Source organism: Dendrobates tinctorius, unplaced genomic scaffold (assembly GCF_039654945.1).
Source record: "Dendrobates tinctorius isolate UK_male_01 unplaced genomic scaffold, ASM3965494v1 ptg000167l, whole genome shotgun sequence".
Classification (NCBI taxonomy): Eukaryota; Metazoa; Chordata; class Amphibia; order Anura; family Dendrobatidae; genus Dendrobates; species Dendrobates tinctorius.
Window position 1 is genome coordinate 2,720,208 of NW_027361834.1, and position 11,648 is coordinate 2,731,855.

The following is an 11,648-nucleotide window of genomic DNA, read 5'->3' on the forward strand; positions in this document are numbered from 1 at the left end:
GTTATATGGGAGTTTTTGAACTATGGGGTTCACACCTCTAGCAGTGTCGAGATATGTCAACCCCACAAGATCATCTTCTTCTTTTGCTACACACAACGCCATTAACAAGTCAGTTAATTCTCTGAGCTTTGAATAATCCTTGTTCGCTATTCTAGGAAAGTCCTCTATTCTTTTAAACAAGGCACTTTCTATAACCTCTACTGAGCCATAGCATTCATCAAGTCTATTCCAAATTCTTTTGAGGCCGACATCTGGATAATTTACATTAATGTCTCTGATTCTCTTTGCGTGTTCGGCAGATTCACTTCCTAGCCATGTTACCAAGAGATCCACTTCTTCACTACATGATAGACCTATGTCTCTTATGGTATTTTTGAAGGAGGCTCGCCAAGCCCTGTAGTTTTTCAGCATGATCGCTGAACTTTACAAGTCCCTTAGTGACCAACTCACGTCCAGCAAGGAACTTGGCAAAGTCCATTGTGGCTTGATTATTGCCAGCTGATGGAGTGTTGTCAGAGTACATGTGTGCTGTACGATCATACCTATTAGATGTCTCTGGTCCAACTGCTGTAGTACCTTTCTGAAGCGAAGGGATTCTCTTTAAGCGGGGACAGATTCCGGATCTTCTGTTCTGGAGAAAGATTATTGTAGTCAGTATCATCCCAATGTGTATTTCCTTGCTTTTGGTAGGGAGACTTATAGTTGGCTTTCTGGGTGTCCGAATTATCTGGTTGGCTTGACTTGTTGACAAAATGCTCTGTCTTCGCCTGTGGGTCTGCTTCGTCATTTGATTTGGAATGCTGATGGACGTACTCTGCAGTACGCTGCAATGGATCGTGAGTAACTTGCTGTAGGCCTAGCACACTGCTGCGTCTGCTGTGTTCGTCGTCAGAATATATGGCAGCTTCTAAGGCTTCTGCTTCTGCTATGGCAGATGCTGTTTCTTTTTCAATAGCAAGTTTCTGTAATGTTGCTTCAAGGCGTGTTTTTTCTGCATCTAGTGACGCTTTTTTCCGCATCCAGGGATGCTTGTTGTAGTTTCAATTCTATCTCTTGCTCAGCAAAGGTGCTTCTTGCTTTTGCCGCTTCAGCTTTTGCGCGGGCAATAGCGGCGGCATTGCTGACGGATGATGTCTTGGAGGAACCAACTCGTGATCTCGTCTTGAAAGAGGATGCTCGTCCTTGAAACATGATTCAACAGTTAGGCGACCGCTGTGATATCCCTTTGTCGGCTCTGCGTGGATAATGGCGGGCTCCGTATGGTCCGATTATTCGGTCCGACCGTTAGGAGGTGGCTGCAATATCCGTATGAAATAACCGTATGCTTGGATAATGGCGGGCTCTGTAACGTCAGATCTTCTGAGCTTGTTCTCAGCAGTTGTTTCACTATACTGTCCTCATACACGTTAGCAGGGTGTGCAATGAGACATGTAGCTAAACCCCCTGTCTTCTTTAAGAAAAGAGGCTGTAAAATTGTAACCTCCTTTTATTGATTGCAGATGTGACAGGAAAGGGTGAAACTATAGGATGCAATAACAGGAGCATTTCAGAATATGTAACTGCACAGAGCATAAAATACAGATAGTCTGCAATACACAGTAACATGAGGTAGTACATAGGTACCGCGAGGTAATACATAGGTACCGTGAGGTAATACATAGCTGATGATTACCTATTTAATACAACAACGTTATAAACACAGGATTATAACACCTAGATAGTGCTTACCAACTATGCTTAGAGCAGGATGTTTAAGAAGCATGAAGAACACGAATGGTGTAGTTTCTCCTAAGACATATGGAGGAATAAAGGCTGCTGTTCCCCTCAGTGTCATAAACAAGACTATGATGTAACAGGAACAATCCCACAATACATTGCAAATTAAACTAGAACCTATCAGGGCTGTGGAGTCGGTAAGCCAAACCTGCGACTCCAACTCCGACTCCTCAATTTCCCTTACACCGACTCCGACTCCGACTCCCACACATATTGCTTATATTTAAGTGAAAAATTTATTTTAGTACAATGTGAACCTCAGACATTTAATCATTTTTATGATCCAATAATCAAGATATTTAGATAGAACAGAATATATATTGGTGTACTACCCGGTTTTCATTCTTTTTGGTACAGATACGATATGGATAGACAGATATGGATAAATGGATATATAGATAGAGCAGATTTCTAATCTGCTTTTGCTATTGAAAACATTATCTATGAGCTCAAAAACCTTTCAGGTGATGCAGTTTTTTTTAAAAGATGATCAGCTTTTGCAGCTGAAAAACGTATCCTCAAAAAACACAGGAAAAACGCTGTGTGTGAATGTAGCCTTAGATCAGGAATATAACAGCCATTTATAGGACATTTCATAACTTTCCCAAACTCCTATGAAAAAATATTCAGCACATCCTGCATTGAATTACTGTACCCAATTTATTATATATTTTAGGAGTCGGTCCATTTTATACCGACTCCGACTCCACCAAAATGAGCACCGACTCCACAGCCCTGGAACCTATGCATTAAGCGGCCAGCAGGTGGTGCTGTTACCTACAGTATGAAATATATGAAGGATTAATACACACAAAAATGACTTTCTAGACAGCAATTATATGGCTGGACAGAACAATGGTAGTAACCACAATGTGTGCTTTTGCCTCTTCTGATAATTAAAATTTGTGGGAATTTGTTCAATTAGTTTGAGACTATTTCTATTAATATTTGCTGTCTATTGAAGTGGTGTCAAACCCGTGGTCCCTGGAATACCATGGGAGCTTAAAGCTAATTTTGCAAGAGTGATGGGCTGTTCTGGTGTGATGTAGCAGCTGTGCTATGAGCCACTTATCTTCACACTGCTCCTTCTTCCCTCTTAGGTAGGGTTCACATCACATTTCAGTATATGTTAAGTGGCTCAGCCGGTACTTATGTCCGAACCCCTGCAAAGCGAGATTCAGGAGCATGAGCTAAAGGGGCGATAATGATAGAGACAGAGTCATAGTGTGCTCAGTCATGCATTATTTTCAGCCATATATGCCTAGATGATTAGGACAGCAAGATGCAGTCAACTATGTCTTACTGTGTGCCTCCAATATATACAGATGAAAATTATGCATGACCAAGCCCTCTGTAACTCCATCTGCATCATTATAGTCAGTGACCCGATCAGTGCATACTCCCCCATTCCTGTTTTGCGGAGGCTCTGACTCAGGCCAGGGTTACGCTTGCAGCTGCAATGCGAGAAACTCGCACGAGTCTCTGAGCTCAATACCCAGCACTGCCGTCGGGACCGGAGTGTGCGGCTGCATGTATTTCTATGCAGCTGAACGCTCCGGTTCCGAGTGACGGCGGCAGTGCTGGGTATTGATGCGAGAGACTCGAATTGCAGTTACAATTGTGACCCCGGCCTCAAAGGGGTATTCCCAGCTCCAAAATCCTATCCCATTATGTAGTAGGTGTAATAATAAAATTGCTGGATGTCCATAGTTTGGCCCCAGTCCTTCTCTGCCAATATTCACATTGTCATTTTTTACACATGGTAAGGCTGCACGTTAATGACCAGGCCAATTTTTACAATTCTGACCACTGTCATTTTATGAGATAACTCTGGAATGCTTCCATGGATCCCGCTGATTCTGAGACTGTTTTTTCGTGACATATTGTACTTCGTAATAGTGGTACAATTTCTTCAGTATGACTTGCGTTTATTTGTGGAAAGAAATTGAAATTTGGCAAAAATTTAGCAATTTTCCAACTTTTAATTTTTATACCCTTAGATCAGAGAGTTATGTCACACAACATAGTTATTGAATAACATTTCCCACATGTCTACTTTACATCAGCACAATTTTTGTAACATAATTTTTTTTGTTAGGAAGTCATAAGACTTAAAAGTTGCAGCGATTTTCTCATTTTTCCAACAAAATTGACAACCATTTTTTTAGGGACCACATCACATTTGAAGTGAATTTGAGGGGTCTACATGACAGAAAATACCCAAAAGTGACACCATTCTAAAAACTGCATCCCTCAAGTTTCTCAAAACGGCATTCAAAAAGTTTTTTAACTCTTTAGATGCTTCACAGGAATTTTTGGAATGTGGAAGTAAAAAATGAACATTTAACTTTGTGACAAAAATGTAATTTTTTTTATTTTCGCAAGGGTAACAGAAAATAATGGACCCTATAATTTGTTGTGCAGTTTCTCCTGAGTATACCGATACCCCTTATATGGGGGGAAACAGCTGTTTGGTCGCACAGCAGGGATTTGCTGGAATAATTAGCAGACATCATATTGCATTTGGAGAACTCCTGATGTGCCTAAACAATGGTAACCCCCCACAAGTGATACCATTTTGGAAACTAAGAGGAAAGATCCAGCGTAGAAGCAGGTAAATAAAATGTCCAATTTTATTAAAGAAATAAATCATATCCATTAAAACATAAGTGCGGTTCTCGTCACAGTGGATACAACCGACGCGTTTCAGCTCTAATGAGCCTTATTCATGGTTGTATCCACTGTGATCAGAACCTCACTTACCATGTTTTTATGGATGCGATTTACTTCTTTAATAAAAGTGGACATTTTATTTACCTGCTTCAATGTTGGATTTTTCCTCTTCGTTTGCCTCAGCCAGCCAGATTCCAGGCTATTCCATGCGCTTCTCAGCTGAATTATTGTAGCTGCATCAATGGTGAGCTGACTCTAGTTTTCCCTTTCTCCACTTGTTTCCATTTTGGAAACTAGACCCCTCAAAGAACTTATCTAGATGTGTGGTGAGCATCTTGAACCCCCAGGTGCTTCACGGAAGTTTATGGCTAAGTGCACACGTAGATTTTCCTCCTGCTGATTTTTCCATGCAGATTTGAAGAAATCCGCAGGTCAAATGACCTGCATTTTTCCATGCGGATTTCTTCCTGTTTTTGTGTGGTTTTCTTGCGGTTTTTGTGCGGTTTTCCCCCTGCGGATTTCGAGAATGGAGCAGGTGGAAAACCGCACAAAAAAAGTGACATGCTGCATTTTTTGTACCGCGCGGAAAAAAAACGCAGCGTTTGCGCAGCGTTTTTTTTTTAAATTGATTTACATTGTACTGTAAATCACTTTGCGGATCCGCAACGTTTCTGCACGGTAAAATCCGCTGCGGATCCGCAGGAAAAATGCATCGTGTGCACATGGTCTATGACGTAAAGCCGTGAAAGTAAAAAAAAAAAAAATCACATTTTCCCCACAAGAATATTTTTTAGTCCCAATTTTTTTTCATTTTAACATGGGTAACAGTAGAAATTGCACCATACAATTTGTTGTCTACTATCTCCTGAGTATGCCGATACCCCATATGTGGGGCTAAACTACTGTTTGGGCTCACAGCGGGACACAGAAAAGGAGTGACGTTTTTGAACGCAGATTTTCATGGAATGGTCTGTCTCGTGCGGATCCCCCTGATGTGCCTAAGCAATGGAAAGAAAAAAAACACAAGTGACACTTTTTTGGAAGCTATACCCCTCAAGGAATGCATCTAGGTGTGTGGTGAGCACCTTGAGCCTCTAACTGTGTCACAGAAGTTTATAACGTAGACCCGTGAAAATAAAAATCACATTTTTCCCACAAAAATGTTATTTTAACCTCAATTTTTTTTATTTTCACAAGGATAGCAGGAGAAAATGGACCCAAAAATTTGTTCTGCAATTTCTCCTGAGTACACCAATACTCCATATGTGGTGGAAACCTACTTTTGAGGCTCCGCTCCGAAGGGAAGAAGCGCCATAATGGAGTTGACATTTTGCTGAACTCGTTTGAGTGTGCCATGTCACATTGGCAGAGCCCCTGAGGTGCCAGAACAGCAGAGCCCCCCCATAATAGACCCCATTTTACAAACTACAAGGGATGTGCGAATAGCTTCAGATAACTCCTTATCCAAATAGCTGCGTCGGGAACCCGGATACCTGGAGCACTCCCGATGATCAGCTGTTCGGCTCTGCAGCTGCATGTGTCGCGGCTGTGTGACAGTCACAACACATGCATGAAGAGCCTGTTTGATGGGCTCTCCATACATGTGTTGTGACTGTCTCATAGCCACGACACATGCAGCTGCTGCACCGAATAGTTGATCATCAGGAGAGCTCCAGGTATCCGGGTTCCCAATGCAGCCATTCGGTAAGCGCTATAGCTATTTGGATAAGGAGTTATCCGACGCTATTTGCTCATCCCTACAAAGTTCACATCTTAATGAATTCATCTAGGGGTGCAATGATCATATTGACACCACAGGTGAGTCACAGAATTTTATACCATTGGGCAATGAAGAAAAAAATACTTCCATTTTTGCAACCAAAATTTTGTTTTTAGCACCAGATTTTACATTTTCTCACTGGGAAATGGGTAAAAATGGCACCAAAATTTGTTCCACGATTTCTGATACCCCCATACGTGGCTGTACGCGAAACTCGGGAGGGACGGCGCGCTGTTGGCAAATAGTGCTCTATCGCTCCCGAGTCTGGCTGTATGGCTAAGGCCTGTGTCACACCTCCGTTTTTTGACGTCAGTCAAAATTCGCCAATTTTCAAAAAAACGGATCCGACAAAAAAGGGGCGGATCTGTTTTTTCCCCCATAGACTTACATTAGCGGCGGATCTTGACTGACGGTCGTCCGTCTTAACCGTTTTTTGGCGGATCCGTCAAAATTTTAGCGTCTCCCGGGCGGATGGGACGGACTCTGCAACTTTTTTTCGAGCGACGGTCCGCTAATGTATATTGCGCATGCCCAGCAGATTCGCTGGAGCAGGGCTTTTAACCCCTGAATGTCGTTCCGGAACAGCCGTGCAAAGAAAAAAAAATATCTCCCCCCTCTCTCGGACGTTGTTCCTTTAAATTTCTCCTCCAGTGGATCCGTACAACACGGATCCTGTAGCATCCGGTTTGCCCATCACGGAGGCGGATATGTTTTTAACCGCTCTGGCGGGAAATGTGAAACAGGCCTTAGCAGTACTGTTATACAGGAGGCATCCTGGAGTGCAGAATTTTCTATAATAGTTTGCGGATTCCATATACAGAGCCCCTAAGTGCTAGAAGGGCAGAATCCCCCCTTAAGTGTGTGGAGGACCCAGCAAGTACTGCAGTACACTTTGTTTTTCAAGTGTATTGTGTAATTTCATTTTCCTTGTGGATCTGCTGCAGATTAACATTTGCTGGCACATTCCCCCAGAGATAACAGGTTATCATTGGATTCGGCAGCAGGATAGCCTGTCCTTAGTTTAATATCAAGCCTTCTAACAAAAAGGGATAGTCCAAAGCAAAGAAGTTCTTTGATTTTCTGGAAAAACACTACATCTACCTTGTTAGAGTTGCTCTACCATGGTAAAAACATTATCGTTTTTCTGATGCACAAGGGCAATAATAAGAAGCTTTCTAGTATGAGACTTGACATGCTATTAAACAGTAAATGGTGCCATATTTTTGGGAAGGAACGCCATGTGCATTGCTCAAATCAAAGCAATATTTTCATCATGTAATGTTTTTGTGAAAACCCCAGAACCTACATAACTTTATAATACATGGTCATAGATGTCACTTGTTACTTTTCTCTTTCCCTGCACATGCGCGACCTAACAACAACTACTGGAGGTTGTCTCCAGCAAAGACGAGATATAGACCTGATTATAATGGGGTATTTTGAGGGGTCATTGTTGGCAAGTGGTCTACTTTTGAAAACATGTATATATTTGATACAGTAACACACATTTATTGCGGATGGGGGGATGCATTTTTAATTCTGGAAAGAAGGCTAACGCATTATTATGTGATTTGTTTTATTACAGAGGGAAGAATTTCTGAAAGTCATCTAGCAAATTCTGTTTCTAGGGATCATGTGTGTTACATATGTGGACCACCTCCTATGATCGAGTCTGTGTGCAAACAACTTGAAAACCTCCATGTGCCTAGAGAACAAATTTACTTTGAAAAGTGGTGGTAGAGAAGCAGTGATGATCTCCAGTAAGCCGCCTCTTCTCGGGGAGGACGCTGGGATGCTGGGAATGGATTTTAAAATAATAAATGAAAGACATGTCTGCCACTCCTACATTTTAACCCCAGTCAGCTACTAGCGCTGATGGGTGAGAAAAATGATGGATGGTATTTTATAGACATTTGTTGCAATATTTTTTTTATTTAAATTGAAATTGTACATTTGTGAACTGAAATTTGCGTGTTGCGCCCTTATTTACAGCAGATCAGACATTTCATACACCTACATGGTTAACAAGACATTGATGCGTCACTTTCTGTTCACACTGCATTTAGTCCATTTCGCTCAGGTTTACATCATATTTTTGCTGCCCAACTAGAGGAGGATGATGTGCGACAAATTCGAAGTAAAGAAAAAAAAGGGGGGAGGGAACCAGAGCGAATGTAAGAAAAATGCACTGTAATTGGTGTGTTAGAAGGGTCACCATTCATAACTCCTGTAACTCAAGCCATGACTGCAGTATGAACAGATGCTCTGAATCCCTCCCGCCAGTTGCTATAATGGAGGACTTATTCCCTCTGTTTAAGCAGGACGGCAGCCATGTATGACCGCTGCCACTATTCAATTTTTGTGGGTCAGTGTCTGTGTTGGACCTCCAGTGATCTATGTTTTAACCTAACATTTGGATTTGTAGCCACTGGCCCACCCGCTTCAAGAAACATTTTTTCCACGTTTGTGGGTTCCTTATTTTGTCTTCTCACTCATTCACCAATTACCGTATTTTTCGGACTATAAGACGCACCTAGGTTTTAGAGGAGGAAAAAATGTGAACCAAAATATGTGGTGAAATATTTAATTACATGTTGACACTGTTGTGGGGGGGGAAACATCTGCTGATGCACTGCTATAGGGGTGGTCTGCTGACACTGTTATGGGGGAGATCTGCTGCTGACGGGCCACAGGTTGTGCAATACTCTTATATGGGGACAGCAGATTTGCACAACCTGTGGGGCTCTGCATTGTTGCCAAACCACAGATCCCATCATCCCAACCAGTCCAAGCATGGTGGGAATTGTATTTTTGCAACAGCTGCAGGGCCACATTCACAGGTGGCCCTGCAGTGGAATTTGCCTATATTAATGGGGGGACACACCAGTCTTGTGGTGGAGGCATATATGGGAACCACAGGCTTTCTTCTAACGTGCCTGTACCCTTCTCCCTAGCACTATAGTATGTTGCAGTGGGCACTCCACTCCTGCCACCTTGGCTTCACACCACCGGTACACCCCCTCCTCTCAACCCATTGCTTGCAGCATCGCCGCACTCCTGCTGTCGCCAGCTTCCTCCAGCTACGACCCAGCTCCAACCTCCTTTGACCCCGATCCACTGCAGCCGCCATCCCCCCCACAGCAACCCACGTAAGCTACATTTGGACTATAAGACACACATGCCATTTTCCTCCCAAATTTGGGTGGGGAGGAGGGAAGTGCATCTTATAGTCCAGAAAATATGATCTCAAGAATAATCAGATTAAAATAAACCGATCATGCAAAACAACCATGACTTGAGATACAATGACTATGACCTTACAGTATAAAAATATAGAGCTGCTAAAAGTACTGTCCTTTGGTTTTATAGGGACAAATTAATCAGTTGACCCTCTATTGTAACTTACTGGCCTAAACTGTCATGGTAGTGTGTAGGGGCCAGGGAATATTTGTTATGCATGGTTTGATTGCAACTTCTTGAGTCTTGTATGAATTGGAAAAATGTTATTTGCATTGCACATTTAGCCCAGAATACATTATAAGTACAGAAAATAAATGGACTTGGTGGTAAAAAAAAAAAAAAATGAAGATAGATGAAGTGATTGCATTTTGCTCTCAAATGTAAAAAAAAATGCAATTTGGGGATGTAAAACTGGCCCAAAAACCTGTTTAAAAACTCTCTGACAACGGCACAAACACATCTATTCTTCATGAGTATTAGTTAAGACAGCAATAACAAATTGGAAAAATACTACAGAAAAGTTTAGCTGAGAAAAGCGACATATTCTAAGAACAGATACCTGGATGTTGGACAACATCTTACGTGGGGACAATATAGAATTGCTGTTTAAGAATAGAAGTGCCCTGTAGTTCCTCCAGTGGTCATATACTCCAAAGACGCATCAATCATTGAAAAAGCTTTTAATCAAGATATGGCTTATGTTAAAAGAACAGGAAGATGGAGGGTAAAAAAGATGGTTATGAATACTAAACAATGCAAGAAACCAATCAATCTACTGTGATCTCTGACTGATCTTCTTGGACTTTATCCAAAAGAGAAAAAATGTTGAGAAGCTACTTGGAAGGTTAACAATGTTCAGAATAGTGTGTATATATTGTGGTTGAAATCTAGAACAAATGTCAGTTACTGCTTTTTTAATAGAAGTTTTTCTTTTAACATCTGTACAGCTTCTCTAGTGCATTCCGTACTTGCATGGAATAATACAAGCCAAACTCAACCTTAAACTCTTGTAGGAATGCTTAGGCAGAAAACAAAGGCACAAAATTTGACACAGCTTGTATATCTACAAAATAAAAAAGTGTAACCCCCACCCCTTTTTTTTTTTAAAGAAAAGTAAGTGGGATTTGGCAAAGGAAGCTGTTCGACAGTCACACAATAAATCTACTATGATGTATGCCAGAAAGTTGGTGTAAATTATAGCTGATAGCCGTGATTTAAATTTCTGCCTCATGAGTAGTCCAAGAATGCGCTAAATTTATTAAGAGGCCTCGTCAAGAAGACTTCAAAATTCCTCTTTTCAGGCATTATCACTAATAGATTTTTTTGTTGCTTTTACCAAAATTTGTCTGTATGTGTCTTTATTGTAAAGCAGTGAAAATTTTTTTTCAAAAAATATGGAAATGCTTATTCACAAAGGAACACCGAAATGAATTTTAAAACTCTTGTACTAATTAGTCACCTAGGGCTGCGCTTGTATTAGGATGGTGCTTTGCACATGCTTGAAAATGGTTTTCAAATGTGCCTCCTGACATTCGTTTTGCAAGCTATTGTGTTCCCTGAAAATAATTGAAAGGAGTCCAAATGTTTATCCTTTTGAATGGTTTTAAACGTTCCAGTGAATGGACACGTTAAGGGGCATGTCAAAATACATAATTTCCCAACAGAGTACTTGACAAGAAGTACATCTAATGTGAACATAGCCTTTGTTAGGCACCGAGGTTCTCCCACTGCATAGGGGGAATCTCAAGCCATGTCCTCTGCGGTCTTCCATTCCTCTACAGCCACAGAGGTTCCTGCTCAGCAGAGACGTTGGTCCCAGCGTCTTGCCCAGGGTAATGTTAGGCGTCTGGTTGCTACTCCAGGCTCAGCTTTTGTACCATGCATGAGTCAGCGGCGAGCAGATGCTCCTGGGACGGAGTCCTGCTTTTCTCCTACTGAGCATGCCCGTGGGACGACCTCTCATTGAAGGTCGGAGGTCACATGCTCAGGTCCTATTGCAGCTCGGATTGGGCCATCAGGAAGGTCCCGGAAGGCTGTGTCTATAAAAGGATCGCACGGCCGTGTTCTAATATAGAAAAGATTTGACCATGTAGAGTGAGTGTTGTATGCATGTATGAATGTCTCAGGTGAATGACTCATTATGAAACCCCTACTCTTGGTACGCATGTGTTGTGTAGCC

General features: G+C 41.8%; 1 protein-coding gene across 5 annotated transcripts in view; it reads left to right on the top strand.

Moving 5' to 3' along the window:
* Positions 1-8,195, top strand: part of OXNAD1 (oxidoreductase NAD binding domain containing 1) — a 119,131-nt gene extending 110,936 nt beyond the window's left edge. For all 5 annotated transcript variants that reach the window (XM_073550725.1, XM_073550726.1, XM_073550729.1 and 2 more), the window contains one exon: positions 7,815-8,195. In XM_073550725.1, coding sequence (XP_073406826.1) covers positions 7,815-7,969 — 155 coding nt within the window. In that variant the 3' untranslated portion in view covers positions 7,970-8,195. The remainder of the gene's footprint in view (positions 1-7,814) is intronic.
* Positions 8,196-11,648: the final 3,453 nt, after the last annotated feature.